The sequence below is a fragment of the Crocodylus porosus genome, unplaced genomic scaffold (genome assembly GCF_001723895.1).
Source record: "Crocodylus porosus isolate Cpor-Errol unplaced genomic scaffold, CroPor_comp1, whole genome shotgun sequence".
Lineage (NCBI taxonomy): Eukaryota > Metazoa > Chordata > Crocodylia > Crocodylidae > Crocodylus > Crocodylus porosus.
Window position 1 is genome coordinate 12,795,205 of NW_017728925.1, and position 17,564 is coordinate 12,812,768.

Sequence of the window (17,564 nt, forward strand, 5' to 3'; positions counted from 1 at the left end):
TGAACCACAAAACCATCTTTTTTTTTTTTTTTTTTTTTTTTTTGCTAGGAACATGGAGCTGATGAGGCTGGAAGTTAGGGAGAGGATTTTGGAACAAGGGTGGCATAAAAAGTCTAGAAAGCTGGGATTTTCATATTTCATTTGTCCAGAGTTAGTCTCTAAATAAAAAAAAAATGCCAAACCCATTTGGCAGTTCAGCTAGAACCATTCACTACCGGTCAGATCTTAGCCTTGTTGAAGCTAATGGGAGTTCTGCCACCGACTTCAACAGAACCAGCATCGGGTCATGTGGGCAGTCCCTACATTATGAAAGTCCAACCAAAATTTGGAGTACGTCGGAAAGAGAAAATACACTTTTCTCTGGTATGGCATGTGCTTCCTTTAACCCTGCTCCCTGCCACCAGCCTCTGAGCCCTCATTTTAAAAAGCAACATTAGAAATACGAACAAGAGAATTTTTTGGCCAAATGCTTAGGGGTTTCAAATGCCACGAGTGAAACTCCTCCTTCCAGACCCATCAGGTGATTTCCAGATCAGCAGGGGATGGACGCACCGCTGAGGCTGCTCAAACAGCTCTTGGGTAGGGAGTGAGCAGTCTCTGTGTCGGTGGTGGCTCTCTTCTACCAATCAAAAATCTACTACGGTGAGGCTCATTCAGAAATACAGTGGTTAAAAACCTAGGACCTAGGGTGGAAATGCTGGAGTCTCCTGGACCTCTCCCCACCCCACCACCCCCTGAAAGCAAACCGTGCGGAGCACTTCACGGCAATGTTCTCCAGACAAGTACCCTCCCCCCACCTTGCCCACCACATCCTGTGGTCATCCCGACCGAATGCAACGTTGCCTGGGTCAGGGCTTGGCCTATTGAGTTACCTTGCTCTCCAGCTTGCTCATGTCTACGACGGACATTTTCCTGCCAGGCCTTAGATTGCTTTGCATTCCTTTCTTTTATACTTTCCTTCCCAGGATCACAACTCAAGAAGAGAGAATCCAACATCTCTCCTCCAAGAAGCGTAAAGCTACCTGTGATCATCAGGGCCCTATGGCAGTTTTTTAAACCACAGGAATCAACCAGGTGTGGCAGCCAAATGCCATACTTGGCATTTAGTCTCCATCTGCTACCTACAGTTTTTTCCTGCATGTTCAATCAGGTGATCAATTTTCTACTCCCAGCTGTAAGACACTTGTCCATGGCCCTGATTCTGCAAATTCAGCACATCTTTAAAAATTTAAGCATGTGAACAGTTCCACTGATTTCAGTGGGCCTACTCTCATGATAAGCTAAACTCACGCCTATTTGAAGGTTTGGGCCCTGGGTTTCCACATGGCTATGTTTCACAAATGGGCAAGTTTCTCTCCCTACAGAAGAAACTAAACTACTTCCCTTTCTGTATTGGCGTAAACCCAAATGAGGCGTACCAAAGTCAACGCTGGTCTTTTATACTTGCATCTGTTTGAAAGGGAAACAAGTTTGGATCGACGTGGTTTAGAACCTTAATGAGTGAATAGAAACAAGTGGGATTAAAAAAAAAGGAGGATTAACACTTTGCACTCCGTTGCCTCAACTAACAGGAATTGATCAACCTTTGCAATACCGTATGAGACACGAAGAGACGAGCAGAGAGAGTAAAGCAACTTTTGTAAGGACCCACAGGGGATCAGTGGCAGAAGCTGGGAAAGAAGTGAAGGGTAAATGTTGTCAACTCCACGATCACGTCTCTACATCACAAAGCTGGAGACGAGCATGGCACAAGCATGGCACACAGGAAAGCTTCCCCCTATAGTGCTAACAAGCCTTGACCAGTCCTACCCGGTTCAAGGAAACGGGGCAAATGCAATTTCTTCAGTACCTGGCCTCCAAGCCTCCGCGACAGAAACACTGCATTCATGCCAGAGAGAAAGGGAACGAGCTAGTCCAGAGAAGCAACAGTTTAGCCCAAAGGGTTACAGGCCGCGATTGTGCAGGGCCGCGTCCCAGCCTATGTGGGAGGCCGTCTTGATGTAGCTGGGGAATCTCCGAGAGAGAGGATTCCTTCATGGAGAACACAGAGGTGGAGGAAGGAGGGGGGAGAGACACGGGAGGAAGGGAAATGGAGCATAAAAAGACAACTGAGGGTTCTTCTGTTTGTTTTTGAAAAGTATAACAGTAAATTAAAACATAAATGGCAACCACTTAAGCAAGAGAAAGGCATTTCTCCCCATACCCCCAAAGGTTGCTTTGACACAGCTATGAATGAAAATGTCAAGCCTTTTGACATTGATGCGTCTGAGATGTGTCATCCCCTTCTCCCTTTCTCCTCTCTCCTGGCATGCTGCCAGCTTGCTGCCTTACAGATATGTGAACTCGGTTCACAGCAGGGAGCACAGTGTGCGCGGGGTGGGGGTGCATTCGGGCGGGGGAACGACTCGTGCCTTCACGGTGATGCGCTTTCCTGTATAAATTAGTTAGGCCGCCGTTAGGAGATAAAGAAATTATCTGATGGCTGTCGAGGCAGGCGCTGCTAGATTGCACATGAAGGAACTAAAAGAGACGTAAGCACAAGGAGGAAATATCCAACTCTCGGCAGTGTTTTTCCTGCTTCTTGTTTCCTTCCTTTGAAGGAAAATATGTTAGTTATATGCAGCGCTGAGGCGCAACATTTTGGAGGGTAACCTTAAAAAAAAAAAAAAAAAAAAAGGAAAATTCATCTAAGTCAGTACATGTGCACTCATGACAAGGGAAGAGAAACGTAACATCAAATTACACAATGCTACAAAATAAGAGTTGTTGAGGCAGTCGTGCAACAGTCCTAAGCTCCAGCGGGCATTGCTTTTCTCACCAGAGCCACAGCGAGAGGGTTTTGGCCAAAGTAAATCCTACTGAAGCCAAGTACAGGCTTCAGATACGTGTGGAAATTAATTGTGAGCGATTTCCAATTTCCAAGGCAGTTACCCATTATCCTGAAGTAGACGCCCATCCTGGAAGAAGCCCATGCCTGGCCCCATTGCTTGGGTATCAACAGTTCTTGACCTACTCCTTTATATCCTCCAGTAGAGATAAAATTCTGGGCCAGATCCTTTTCTGATAGAAGTCAGCCCAACACTGCTAATCTACACCAGTGGAGGATGACAGGCATCTGTCGGGAGAATTAGCTGCTTAGATAAAACCCCCAACTTTTTACAGAGGATTTACATTTCCACAACCCCGTCAGGAGCTCATTATGAACACTGATTTTAAATGAAGCAAGGGGGAAAAAAAATAATAATACAAAGCCAAACCATTTACACAGCCTGAATGGAAAGATGGAAAGAAGATTGAGCCCAGATAAATGTGAGCGATCAGTGCCCGAGCAGAGCTGGCGGCAGGCTGGCACAGGCTGTCTTTTGCCCTCAATGCTAAATTGAATTGTCAGCTTTCTCACCATCATGCTCTGTTTGTAAAGGGTGGGGGCAACTTGCGCTGATGGCACTTGCTGCCCTGAGCTTCAAGCTGCCTTCATGAATCATCTCTGTAATTCATCAGCACAGTTCAGTATCCTATTGCCCCTTTAAACGTGTGCGCACGTGCACACTTGAACTACTTGATTTGGAAGAGCACGGGATATACTACACACAGGCCAAACCACCCTCCTGTGCTAATTAGACAAGCATTTCTTCTGATCTGATAACTGTAGGTGAATTGCACTCCATTATCCAGAAGTCCCTGATCCCATAGGTGGTAGACTTTATTAAGGAAATTAAAGCAAAAAACCAACTCCCAAACAAAGAAAATAAGCCCTAGCTAGGCAGGCACTCCTCTATGGACTTCAGCTGCACTGACTTCAGAAGGCAGGAATAGACTCACATCCATCCCTTCCAGTCGAGCAATGGAAAGCATCAGTCTAAGGATGCCCAAACAGATGCCTCTCTCAACAACAGGTCTCCGTAAGTGCTATAATTGCCAGGTTGAGCAGGAGACACTACTCCCTTAAACTTGCTAGAAAAACAAAAACAAATGAAACTTTCTGAATTAAAAATTCAGAGCAAAATATGGGCAAACGCAAACCATTTTGCCCTCCCCCACCCAAAAATCATCATTAAAAAAAATAAAAAATAAAATACAACTTTCCAGTTGGAGTTAAAAATTCACAATTATGTGGGATTTCACCTTTAAATGTCAGTGCTGTTTGTTACATGAAAAAAAACCCTGTCAGCTTAGCCCTCCTTGTCTTGCTGGTGTCTGCTTAATAGATAGTTACCTGGGATGATGGATGGCTCTTTGTTAGACCACTAAGTGGCTCACAGCCGAGAATAAGCCCGTATTTACTGCCAGCGTTTGTTTATTTCAAGAATGCAAAACCAAATTTGATGTTGAGCTGCCCCACCCCACGTAAACACATAAAATAGAAGCCAGATAATTTGTGCGTCGGCGTTTACAGGGCTCCATCAAAACTGGCGCTGCACTGAAGTGATTTAACTTGGCTGTTGTTCTGAAATGCCAAGAGACGGGGATGCAGGGAGCCGAGGAAGGCAGGCAAGTCCAGCAGACTGGTGAAGAGCTCTGGGATCTGGTGGCAGTAATTAGTATGGGGCAGCGTAGGGAGGTTCCTCCTCCAGGATGGACGGTGCTGGCTAAAGACTGACTTTTTCACCCTAGAATTACAGGAACTGTCAGGCTGACCTGGAGGCAGAACTCTCTCCCCCCAAGGCAGCTGGGAACAGCGCAAGCTTCCCTGCACTGAACCCAAAGGCAGCCAGACCCACCCTGGAGGGCACTCCTCAAAGCTCATTCGTCTTTGGTTTTACTCAGGAGGCAGCTAACAAAGGCAGTGCCCCAGAGGCGGTTTTTATGAGAGGGGCACTTGTTAGCTCCAGACTGATGCTCAAGACCGCACTTCCTGGAGGTCGTCACTGTACCCATATATCAGCTCTCCGCTTCCTTATTTAGCTGGTCTTGCCTTCTCCACCCCTACTTCCTCGCTCTCAGGTGAGCCAAAGCTGGCAAATACCAGGAGCCTCCTGACCTGTCTTGGCCAACACATCTTGGTCTTAGCCGGCCTGCGCTGCTCATGTCTTCCTAACCCAGAGGCCATATCAAGTTCTACCAACGCATTCGAAATATACCTTGGAATAGCTTTCTCCATTCCATTTATACAGCGTGGTTTGGCCAACGACCTGTCAGTTGTGACCCATAACTCTGTAGCAGTTCTGCTCCTGGCTGTCTTGTGGAGAGAAAGTACCAACCCTGACAACATGATGTGGACATGTGTCCAATGGGCTGGGCTCCCTTGAATGTGAACTCCATGTAGGCAAGACTGAAACCCAGAGCCCTCGAGGTAACAGTGGGGTGCAATGAATCACTGAGCGTCTCCCCTCCTTCCTAAAACCACACACGCATTCACTCGTGCAATAAATTTGTCATGCTTGACTACATTACAGGTTTCAGTTCCCTCCTTCTGCTATGCTGGGGCTAGTCCCGGATCACAAGAATTAATAACTCTTATTAAAACATGTACAAGACACAGTCCCTCTGAAAGTGCCATGGAAGGTTAATTAGCTAGGAGGAGCTGGAACTTTTGTTCGGGTCTCTGACTCACTTAATCTTGTGAGAAGCCAGCGAGTTGACATATTCTGCCTCCGAAGGAATCAGGATGAGCAAGCTGTTCCCGTGACAGCCAATCCGAGCCGTCCTTCCGATCCGGTGGACGTATTCCGCAGGTGAAACCGGAGCGTTGTACTTCAAAAGGGGAACACAAAGAGAAAGGAGAAATTAAACAAAATGCAGCGGAGCTGATTACAAACATGCCGCTTTGTCCGTTTGCCTAAAAAGGGAGCTAAATAAAAACTGGGTCTCTTGCCTACCTTAGAGAGGGGCTGTTTATAAAGAGCCCATCGGACTCATCTCTGGAACCATCACTCAGCCCCATCAGCCATAGCAGGTTTTTGACATGTGAATGTGACACATTGGCCAAGTTTCAGATAATAGGACAGTTTCCCCATCTCGGTGTCTCTCTTCGCTTTTTTACATTTTATTTCTACACAGGCTCGTCAGGAACCCGTTTGCCTCTTTTTTTTTTTTTTTTTAAAACAGGAATGCCCACACAGAACGACAAGCTGCCTGCTGTGCATCTGGGAGGAAAGGGGAACAATTCAAATTTACAGTCGGGCTAAACCACTGGGTTGATTAAAGCAAATCGCTGATGGTTACTCGGCAGAAAAGGACCAGGGGCAATACACAGGTGCAAGTCCCACACGCTGCGTGCAGTGAAAGAAGGTGATGTCTCCGGACCCACTGTCTTGCCATTTGTACCCATCAGGCTCTCACAGAATTTTGATTAAGCCGCTGCTAACGCGCCAATGCCTCTCATTGACTTCCGTGGGAATTAAAGCTGCTCAGCAGAGCTTGCAGGATCCTATAAAGTGGGACATGATTTTTTTTCCTCCTCCTGGAAAAGCGAACACGTGTGCACGCACACACACACACATGCTACTTAGAAATAAGCCCTCAGCAGTTTAACTGGGGAAAAAAAAAACCCAACAACCAAAGCCCACTCTAGTGTTTATACCTGTGCCCTCTGGCAAATTTTCTACTAGCTAGAGGTGTGAGTAAGATGCTGTGAGCAATCTAATTGCTCCCTGCAGGTCAGTGCTCTTGGACACAGTTCTCAGGACAGCTGAGCTTTCACCTTCTGGACAAGCAGCAGTCTCCCAGGGCCTCAGATAATTTGCACCGTGTTGAGTATGGCAAGTGCAACTGGGCCCAAGAATGAAAGACTCTGCTCCCCCAGTCCAGTCCGAGCAGCTAATTTCTGAAAAAAAAATGATTATTTTTTAGCCAAAATTATAATCCTACTTGTTCCCTAAAGGGATGTGCTGGAAACTGAAAGGCTGCTTTGTCAAGGTTGAGCAGCCCATTCTGCTTACCCAACGGTCACTTAATGTGTGAAAACTTTCAGTTCAACGTCATTCCCTGTATTTTGCAAACCCAATTTGTAAACTTAACTTTTTTTTTTTTTTTTTTTTTTAAGTTAAAGGAGAGCTGAAGTTTCACACACATCCTCTCCCTTGGCACCTGAAATTAAAGCCTGACATTTCATTAAGGCTTGATCCTACTTCCACTGAAAACACAGACAAAATTCATGTTGACACCAGTGGTGCAGTATCAGATCTTCAGAGGAAACCCTAATAAGAACTGCCTAATCCTGAAAGGTGCTGTGTGCTTGCTGCTGCTAGGAGAGTATACAACGGCTTAAATTAGCAATGTGGCTCGGTTTTCAAGATGAAGCCTCTGGAGCTACACAGGGGCTTATAGTAAGGCATCTACTCAAACTCCTCAAGGAATTGGGTCCTCAGCCATGCCTGCAGTGGGGAGCTCAGCACTATGTTAAAAATGGCCAGAACCTGGCAGGATCAGGCTCCAATTATTTTATATTCATGGAATATTATTTATCTGCTAAAAAGGCTGGATTAGCAAAAAAGAAAACAGAATGAAACTCACGGAGCTTCTGCAACGTAAGATTAACCCCTGAACCCGCTCCGCATAAAAAGACAAAGGGTATTTGAGAATCCTTTGGCATAAAGGAAACAAAGGACCTGTTAATGAAGACTATTTCTCCATCGAGGAGTCATTGGGACTCTGCAATGGACCCTTCCTCATATCTACTCATATTGCAGGATCTGGGCCTGAAAGAACAGAATATCACTAGGAGGCTCCCCCGTCTGCAAACAATTTACACAAGCAAAACCCCCAGAAACCTACCTGAACAATCCAGGTGACTTGAGGCAGGTCCAACCCACGGGCAGCAACATCCTTTTATAAGAAAAAAGAAAAAAAAAAAATCAGCTAGGAGAAAATGTCTTAGGAATAAGTGACATCTGGGGAAATGTGATGTTTTTGTAGGGAGACTTTTGCACCTCTTATATTAGATGGAGATGGATGGGAACTTCATAATCAATATGTAAGGGTTTAAATGCAAAAAGGAGTTCGCAAAAAAAAAATTAATTCCCACAGATGTAACTATATCTGATTCCATGAAGCTATGCTGCTTTACAACTGCTGAAGTCACTGGCCCCTTAAATTCTAAGGACCAGATTCTGCCACCTGTATGTTGGTAAGACCTTGCTCCTTCGGCCCTGGCACTGATGTTACAGGCACATGAATATGGGTGGCAAGATCCAGTCCTAAAACAACTTTATCGATTAAATTTAAGCCTTTCCTTGCAGTGTTTGCAGTCGCTGCAGCTCTATGCTACCAAATGAGAACTGAACAGTAGAGTATGATGCTCTACGTTTCCCTTCCCAGCCAGGCAAAATGCAGGAGAACATAAATAAACAGAACCTGCAGGGAAAAGGGAATTTGATTTTTAAAAAATTAATTCAGGTTTAATGATCTCTAGGGTTAGTACTCTCATCTGTACAAGATATAACATTTTCTGTCTCTCACCATTACTTTATCCACAGATGCTGGTTTTCAAGCATTTAGGAGGCACCTCCTCTTTTATACTGGAAGCCTTGTTTATGTCCAAAATGAAACCCCTTTCTATTGATTTCCCTAATAAGCCTAAACATGAAGTCCTGGTGGCTCTCTCGCTTCAATAAGGTCCGATCAGACCAACTGCCTCCTTAATAACTTTTATTGGCTCACAGTCCGTTTCAGAATCCAGGTCAAAACTCTCCTCTGGACCCTGTAATCTTGCCACCCCTATTTACACATAGCTCCACTGCTTTCCACGTCTGCTCGGAGAGGGAGCTTGATGTCCTGCCCTAGCAGGGCCCTTGAAAGCAAACGTGCGTTGGTCTACTGGTGATTACCAGATGAGACATGAGGCTCCTACTCAGATACTCTGGGCCAGATTAAGAGGTCACAGGGCAAGACAGCCATCTAAGTGAGGCAACCTCATTCATGCCCCAGCCTCTGATGCATTTGGTGTTCCTGATGGATCTAAGTCAAGATCACTTGGTTCTTAGATAAAAATAGAGCAACTCAATAGAGAGAAAAACCTCCAGGGAGTCTGACAGAGGCTGACTTATCCCTTGTATTTATCCTGGCCTGGTTCTGAAGTGAAGAGATAAACCTCAGCCCTGCAGAGAAGTGTTGGGGCTGTTATCTGATGCATTTGCCACTGGGCTGGCCCAGTGACTTACAAAGGAAGCATTTCTTCTGAGTGAGATGTACACCTTGCCGGGGTCGTTTGACCCCAGCACTCTTTCCTGCCATGGCAGGGGGTCGGACTAGATGATCTGCTCAGGTCCCTTCCGACCCTAGAAACTATGAAACTGTGAGATCCTTTGACCTACCCAGGGCCCTGCAGATCACCAGTGGGTTTTAGGGTTTCAAGTACTGTCAAAAAATAGCCTCAGCACCTCTTGCTGGTATTTTGTGTCATAAGTCATGTCCTTGCATGGTCTTGGAACGGGCACTTGTGCCATTCAGTGAGAGGAAGTGTGCAGGCTGGACTCATTAGGTAATGTTTTGGAACACATGCGTCTTTTGGCTCGTTCCAAACCAGAATAGATTACAAATGTAAAGCGGAAGCCTAATGTACTAAAAACGTGTTGGCCACCCACTGAAGTGTTTTCAAGCAACTCCCACAGGCGTTACAGACTCAGAAGCTGATGTTCTGGCAGCAGCAGCTTTCCCATCACCCCAAACGCGTTGTGTTGTGACTCCAACTGCAGTACAGCAGGAGCCACGTGCCATGACACCCCTTTTGGTAGCATTAAGGGATGCCCCATTCATAGAGCTGGACAAGCAGAGGTACAAAATAGCAGCTTTAAGAAATGCAGAAGCACGCAGTGAGAATGCAGAAAATGCACACAATGTATCAGGAGAGCACCAAGACGAACTGTGGGTTGTCATCTGACAGGACGCTCTCTCAAAGCAGGTGGACAATAGGCCTGGTCTCTTCACTGCTTGCTCAGTCCCATACTTCCATAGTCAGCAGTTCGTAACTTTTTTTCCCCTGTGAGGCACCTCCTGCCCCACTTGGCAGTATGGGAAGAAGCAGTAAATGTGCCCTTCTCCTTCCAACCAGATTTCTGTTCTCAGGCTCTGGCTCAATACTGAATGGTATTATCCCCATTTGCCACCTGGAAAAGCAGACGGACAGGCTAAGATGGTAAGGGCCAGCCTAAGACAGAGGAAGGGTGGGAGCTGTACTTAGGAGGACTTCTTGGCTCCTAAAATCATGCTTACTCACCAGACTAGTCTGCCTGTGCAGGATTATTATCAGTATTCAGTTCAGATTGCCAATTATTGGCATTTATGCCCTTAGGGACTACATTAGCCAACTAGAGATACATTTACTGATTACTGGAGGGTTCTGCAAACTCAGTATCTGTCCCCCTGGCTTTTCTGTGGTCTTATTACCTACTGGAAAAGCAGCACGATACAGTTAGGGTATGGAAGTCTAAACCAACCCACTCTCTCTGCTGGTGGACCTCAAATGCTAAGAGACTCCTTCTTCATAAACTGCCATACAATTTTTTTGGCCCTCTCCACAAGAAAGGCACCTGAGAGAGGTACAGAAGACTAGTGACAAACATCCAATTAATTTACTGGGATCACATTTAGCAGCTGTCAAATGTCTGGGATCACTTCCGGGCCCCGCTGAAATCAGTGTCAAAATTCCCATCAAGTTCAATAAGATCAAGATTTCACCCAAACTTTATTTTCTCTCTTCCAGGAGCAGACTTCAATTTGATTTATCATATTCCTTTGGCTTGCTGGGTACTGCAAAGCTCAGAGAGCAGATTCCATTCTAAGACCCATTTAGTTAAAATAGGATTTATAGCATTTAAATTTATAGGATTTAAATGAGACAGTCAAAATCAGTTATTTGTTTAAGCAGAACAGGCACTGGACAATGCAAGTCAGTAACGACAATGCAGTTTAACTGAGGCCACGTGGCTTCACGCTGGAGTTTTGTACCCACAGATTATAGCCCCCTTTGTTTTTGAGGCCCACCCCCAAAAAAACCTACTGGCGCACAAACTGACAACTCTGCATCTACTTAATGGATTTGCACGTAAGCAGCTCTTGCATAACCATAAAAACTGGGGCCTGCAATCCCAAGGCAAGAACAAAAAAAGGGGGCAGCCATTATTGAAGGGTGCAAAATCTGCTCCTGTAAAAGCAGAGGCTGGAACAGTCTGCAGGAGAGATGGAGACCTGGGGACAAGGAAAGAAGCAAAAAATCTGCATGCCTGAGTGAGTCCACAGAGTGTCCTATTAAACAGACCCGTTTTTCCACTGCTCCAAGTCTCACAGAAATGAGGAAGGGCTTGGATTTCTCTTCCCCTCTGTAGGCTGTCAGCACCGCTTGTTAATCGCTGGCGATGGCCTTGTTGGGCTACACCAGGGACTTCTCTTCCCCTCCCCACCCCCCAACTGGTGTCTCCCCGCACGGTTTCGGCTGTGATAATCCTTTCAGCAGGGTCGGGGTGGATTTTACAGAAGCAAAATGAAAGGAACCACATCAGATCAAGGGGAGAAGGAAATAAAAAAAGATGACAGCAATGAACATGTCTTGCCCGGTCCCATCTGCAGTGAGCCTGGAAGCCGCAGAAGGGCACAGTATCAGGGCACAGCCAACCTGGGGCACCATCAGGGCTGCTGAAATTTTTGCTCTCGCCGATTCATGGCACCAGATCAAGCCGGCTGCCTAGGGCAGGGGGGGTCCTGAGGATGCTACCTAGAAAACAAGGTGAATTACCACCAGGTATCAGAAGAGCCATGGCCACAAAGCTTTCACAAGGGCCTCGGTTGGCTCAATCCCTCTCATGCAACCTAATTAGGGCGAAAGAAATCGCTAAAGTTGCTTTTGAAAGACACTCAATGGTGAGGTCTTGAAGGCCCTGAGCTTGACAATTGGCTGCCTACATGAGGCCTAGAAGTACAGATGGAAGGCAGCTTGCTCAGGTGCCAGGCTGTCAGTTGGATTAAAATGACTCATTTATTTACCAAAGAACCTCACAAAGTGCTTTAGCTAACAGGGAGAGAGGGTCTAACGGCTCTCCAAGCTGGGGAAGGAGCTCTCGCGCCTTCCCGGCCTGCCAAAAGTCATTACTGCCGAGTGTGGAAAGCCATCAGCAGGGTAGAGACCCCCGTCGGCAGGGTGACAGATTGGGCTGCGTAATCAGAGGAGGAAGGAGAGAGCACAGAAGCTGTCAGAGGCGAAAGCTCTTGGCTGGGGCCGCTAGAAAACTGGCAAGATGAGTTAGCGTGACTGAGTAAACAGCAAACAGTCTCCAAATGATCTTTCCTCTCCCCCTGGAAGAGATGAACTTGTTTAAAAGGCACATCCCGAAGGAAGCTGTGCAGAACTTCAGCATAGGAGAGAGAAATAAAATTGCAGGATACCTTCAGAGATGGACTACCTCTGCTTTTCAGGCTATACTACGTGGCAAAAGAAACGAAGTAAAAATAAAAACTATTAACAGAAAGAGTGCACTCCATGGACTGCCACAGCAGGAAGAAAAGCAAAGGAGACAAGAGAGCCAGAGACAAAAAGGGGAGAGGATTTTTTTTTTGTTTAGTGGTCTTTGTTGAGCAGCACAAGCCTGCACTGAGTGAGCAAGACCCTGGCACTTTGTGGGTACAAAGCACATAGGTGGCTTTACAGTATAGAGCCAAGAATTCCTGCCTGTGAAATATCTGTGCTGTTACTGGGGCAATGACGACTGTCTGACAACCCGTGCCTTCTAGACAGAGTGCCGGAGCAGTAGGCTAGAAGTTATCACAATTCCCGCCTGTCCTGTGGTGTCAGTGCGAAGGGGCACGTGCATTTTGGAATTACTGTCTGGCCTACTTCTTTATCCAAACCATCTATACAGACCCCATCAATATAGGAACTGGGTACCTCACACATCTTTCATGTATTTATCCTCCCATTTTGCCTGGGAAGCAGGGCCGGGTGCTGTTATGCTCATTTTAAATAGGGGGCACTGAAGCACAGAGATTTAGTGACCGACTCAAGGCCACACGGGAGGTCCATAGCAGTGAAGGGAACTGCACCCAAGTCTCCAACACCTGAAACCAGCACCCAAGTGGTCTGCCTTCCACTCTCCCCTTTTTCATCCTATTTATCTGCCCAAATCCTCCCTTTTCTGTCTCTTCCCACCTTGCCCTGCTGCAGCTGGAGACCATGAGCAGACTCGTGCCACCCATGGGAACCAACACTAATGTCCCCACTGCCTATAACGTGTCCATGCCAAATAGAAATGTCATTAACTAAGGATCACCAGTGCCCCAGAGACACTCCCGCAGCCACTTCATCGTGGCTTGAAACAACGCACATGGCTTAAAGAACAAAGCAGAACACAAAACACAGGACTGGTCAGGTCGATGGGACAAGTGTCCTGACCTACATTTGTGTTAAGGTGGTGACAACCCCTGCCTACAGGCTGTTTGAAGGAAGCATGAAGCCCCCACATCAGCTACTGTACTCTGGCACAACCTGGCACAGAATCCAATAGGCACTGTGGGTCTCAGGGATTAAGAACCATCTCGTTAAAACTACGGCACAAAGACTGATGGGTTAAGTCATCTTTTATCTCTGGGAATCCTGGGTTTCAGACCCAGGTGGAGGCTTAGGTGAAAAGGAGTTCTCAACCCAGCCATTTGTGAACAAATGCCCGGGTGGCACGGGCTGGTTACCCTGACTTGGAAGAGGTGGGAAGAGACTGAAATTCAGGAGTGAAGTGTATTAGCAGAGCAGCAACATGTTCAGTTTACCTCCTCCCTTCCATGAATGAATGAATGAATGAATGAATGCATGCTGGTGCTCGCTACCTTTGTACTTCATCCATCTACTTAAAGCAGTTGTGAATTTGTATAGTGATGGTGGGAAAGGAGACAAACCACAGACCTGTCAACTCTGAACATGCGCTACATAGAAAAGCTGAGGTGTTTATGTTCCTCCCGCATTTCAGCAGAAGAGGGAGTGATAAGTTGTTAGCAAACTCGCATTTACTACCCTTCAAATCTTAAAATAAACCTGCCTGCTGCTTTTTAAATTGGAGAGGCAATGCAATGTCAGTAAACGTGAGTCTTCCTGGGAAATTCTTCTCTTCTATCCAGTAGATGCACAGATCGCAATAAATATTAGTTAGAGGATATTTAGCATTTACCAAGTACTTTTTCCCTTGAAAGCATCTTATGCAAGCCAGTGAATTAATAAGCCTTGCAGTGGTCTTGATGCTGAGGTAGAAAAACATTACCTCCATGGTATCTGGGAAAAAACTGTGGCACAGAGGGTTTCAGTGACTTGATCAAGGTTAAAAAACAAAGGGATGTAGGTTCCTCGGGCGAGGGCTGGCTGAAGACAAGTATGCTTTGCAAGTCATGCCATAGGTCATTTGGCAGCCCTAGGTCCAAGCTATCCCTGCATCTAAAGGGTAGTCGAACCCACTGCAAAAAAGCATTTCAATAAACTTTGACCTCCTCTGCAGCCCCCCACAAGCTCGCAACCCTTTTCCTTTAAGAAGAAGGTGTTGCAACAACCAGAGTCATTCAGAGCTGGAGAGGGTTTCTCAGCTCTAATTACTCCCGATCGCTGTAATTTACAAGTTTGCAGTGGGTAGAAATCGCCAAGATTCACACGTTTTCAGATCAACAGCTGCCACGATTAGAGAGCAAATCGTGCAGCCTTCTGCACCATTACAGCAGGCTGGCTGTGGCACCGACAGGTCAGAAGTGAGATGCGAGAGGTGCCACCACAGCACGAGGGAGCCAGCGAACTTCCAATGGAGTAAAGGTGTTTCCCTCCCCATCCTTACAGGAAGCTTGAAGGGCAAACAAAACAAGTGCATTCCTAATGAAACAGTCCTCTAGCTATGCTGCCATTGTTCCCAGCACGTTTTTGTTTTTTAACCCTGGGGTAGTCGTCAAGACTGGAACTACCACATTGTATCCAATTTACCTGGCAGCTATGGGCACAGTACATTATCAGGCCTGCTTTCTGTCTCCTGCACTTGCAGGGCAAGTCACGAAGAAACACCTTTTCCAAGATGGGCAGCTGTACAGCCAATGCAATAGATTAGTAAGATTTTGCTCTTTATACTGGGTGACTTCCACCAATGGTTTGCAACATAATCTACAAAGGGGGAGCTGTTGGTCTGCTGCACAAGGGAGAGAGGCTGAGACAGAACACATCACTGACTTTCCCAAGGTCAGGGGGCCAGGATTAGATTAGAGCAGTGGTTTTCAACCTTTTTTCATTTGCAATCCCCTAAAAAACGTAGAATGGAAGTGTGGACCCTTCTGAATGGTAAGTGTGGGTATCCACATACTTTTGATTGATCATAGTCATCTTTCCTTAGACCCCCTTTGATATAGTCTGTGGATTCCCCAGGTTGAAAACCACTGGACTGAAGCAAGGTCTTCCAATACCCTGTCTAACCACAGACATCACTGCCTACCACACTGGGACCCTTATCATCCTTGCGGTGACACTCGAAGGTACCTACTGTGCAGAGTAAGATGCCAATCTTGGCCTGCAGGAACTCCTGGAATACCGCAGTCCTTTCCTAGAGGATGAAAAACAGGGCACAGTATGGTCAGCTGTAAAGTGATGGACCAGACACGGTAGGCTATAAGAAAACACTAGTCACGTTCCATAATTTCCTGGCCGGCTTTGAGAAGAAAAGCGGATGGGTTCCTACCCAGGCTGCGGAGGACTTCTTGGATTTGGAAAAACAAGGGCCACAGTGGTTGGCACAGATATGGAGGCACAGAGCCTGGGGCTAGCCCAAATCCCTGGGTCCAAACCAAGATGGCCATCATGTGCAGGGCTTGTGAAACCTGAGCTGATAGAAGTATGCTAAAGGGATCATCCGGATCTGTGTAGAAAGGACCCGTTAGGGAAGGCACAAGCTTCTTAAAATGGATTAGAGGGAGGCTAATTTAGGTACTGCCTCATCAGTAACTGCCTGGAAGAGCACAAGAGGTTCCCCCTAGCGGTCAAGCTTGATTAAAGCACGGTGATTATGAATGAGTTCCCCCATGTTCCTGCTACAAGAGGCCAAACCACGCAGAGCTCTTGCCAGGGAGGCACTGACTCTTGCCAGGGATTTCACTCTCAAATGGTGAGGACCTTTCCAAAGCAAGACCATCCATCAGCTTCCCCAGGAGGACACAGGGGGCACATGAGGAGGCCCTACAGCCATGACCCTTGCTATTCCAGTGCCGGACTCCCACAAAGCTCCATCAATGCGGTCCCCGTACCTGGCAGATACGTCCCCTCCAGGACCTTGCACAAGCTTACCCAGGACACCTTCATTTTTCTTGGCTCAACCTCTTGCTTCTTCAGTGCCAAGCCTTTCCTGAACAAATGCTGATTTCTAAATTGCAGAGGATTTTCTGTGAAGCAAGGAGGTGCTGTCTCACACCACTCCCTCAAGCTCATGTTAAACACCATATTAGTCCTATGTGCCATCAGCTATTTAGAGACAGACTGATGCACCCACTTACTCTCTCACCTGGTCTCCCTGCCCTCTAATCACTGAGGGAGATTAGTGCACACAGACCAGTCTTCTTTTCTGAGTCTTTCTAGATCTTCTCCACCAGCTCATGGTTTCTCTAGCCTCAGGGGAATGGTTAAACTGCCTCCTAAGGGAGGCTGGCCATACCACTGAGAAATAAGCTCCATCCATTTCATGCCCAGGCATAGAAATGAAAGAAACAGGTACCGTGGAGCAGCTCTAAGCACGTGACCAGCATAACAGTCGAGCTCTCCTTAGAGTGGTGCAGCTAGGCGAAGATTTAGATGTGCCTTAAGAATACCACCCTCCCTCTATTGTTTCTGGCTCCAGCGTGTTTCCATCTGCCCCCATCCCCACAAGCTTTCCTTGCCTTCAAGGCTCCAAGACTTGCTCCCAGTCTGATCCCAATTAGCACAGCAAAGAGCTGAGTGAAACTGTCATCTCTCCTCATTGCACAGAGCAATCCCTGGCTGAATAGATCGTTCTGCACTGAAGAAGGAGGATGGAAACCTGGGTTTCTCAGATGTGCTCACGCCTCTCCCAACGAAAATTCAAGAAGAGAGTGCTCTGTATCTTGTTGACAATGACAGCAGCCGTGCTCAGCAGTACCATATGGGATCCACAATTTAGCTCCATTAATGCTCTTAATTTGAAGACATCAAGCACTAATTACACACTGGGTACTAAAAAGGCAAAACCCTTCCCCTGGTGCCAGCTACTTAGTGGTGTTCTGTTGCCTTAACAGCTGGCCAGGCTAGAGCTGGGCCAGGCCAGGCCTGCTTGCTCTCCCAGGCAGGCAGGGTGAGGAGAGGCCAGAATGCAGGGACAGCAAAGCACATGTTCCTGCTCTCCACAGGACAGGAACAAGTGAGAAAAAACAATGGCTCTTCACCTCTCGTTTTACTGCAGGAGCGTTGTTCATTTGCTGTCGCCACTGTGCTGTTCAGAGCAGGGCAGTCACTCCCCACCCTGCACAGGCTAGGGGCAGGGAAAGGGTTACTGAGCTTTCAGGGACCTTCCTCTCCTACTCAAAGCCTCTGCTGTGAATGCTCACTTGGATACGCTTCTGCCCTTGTAAATACTTCAGTATCAAATTCCACTCTAATCAGCAAGTCAGCCAAGCTT

At 46.8% G+C, this 17,564-nt stretch overlaps 1 protein-coding gene across 4 annotated transcripts in view; it reads right to left on the reverse strand.

Annotated features, from left to right (window-relative positions):
* Positions 1 to 17,564, reverse strand: part of DDX31 (DEAD-box helicase 31) — a 64,529-nt gene that overhangs the window by 31,875 nt on the left and 15,090 nt on the right. For all 4 annotated transcript variants that reach the window (XM_019540838.1, XM_019540837.1, XM_019540840.1 and 1 more), the window contains 3 exons: positions 15,426 to 15,485; positions 7,717 to 7,767; positions 5,555 to 5,694 (listed from right to left, as the gene is read on the reverse strand). In XM_019540838.1, the coding sequence (XP_019396383.1) occupies positions 5,555 to 5,694; positions 7,717 to 7,767; positions 15,426 to 15,485 (251 nt within the window). The remainder of the gene's footprint in view (positions 1 to 5,554; positions 5,695 to 7,716; positions 7,768 to 15,425; positions 15,486 to 17,564) is intronic.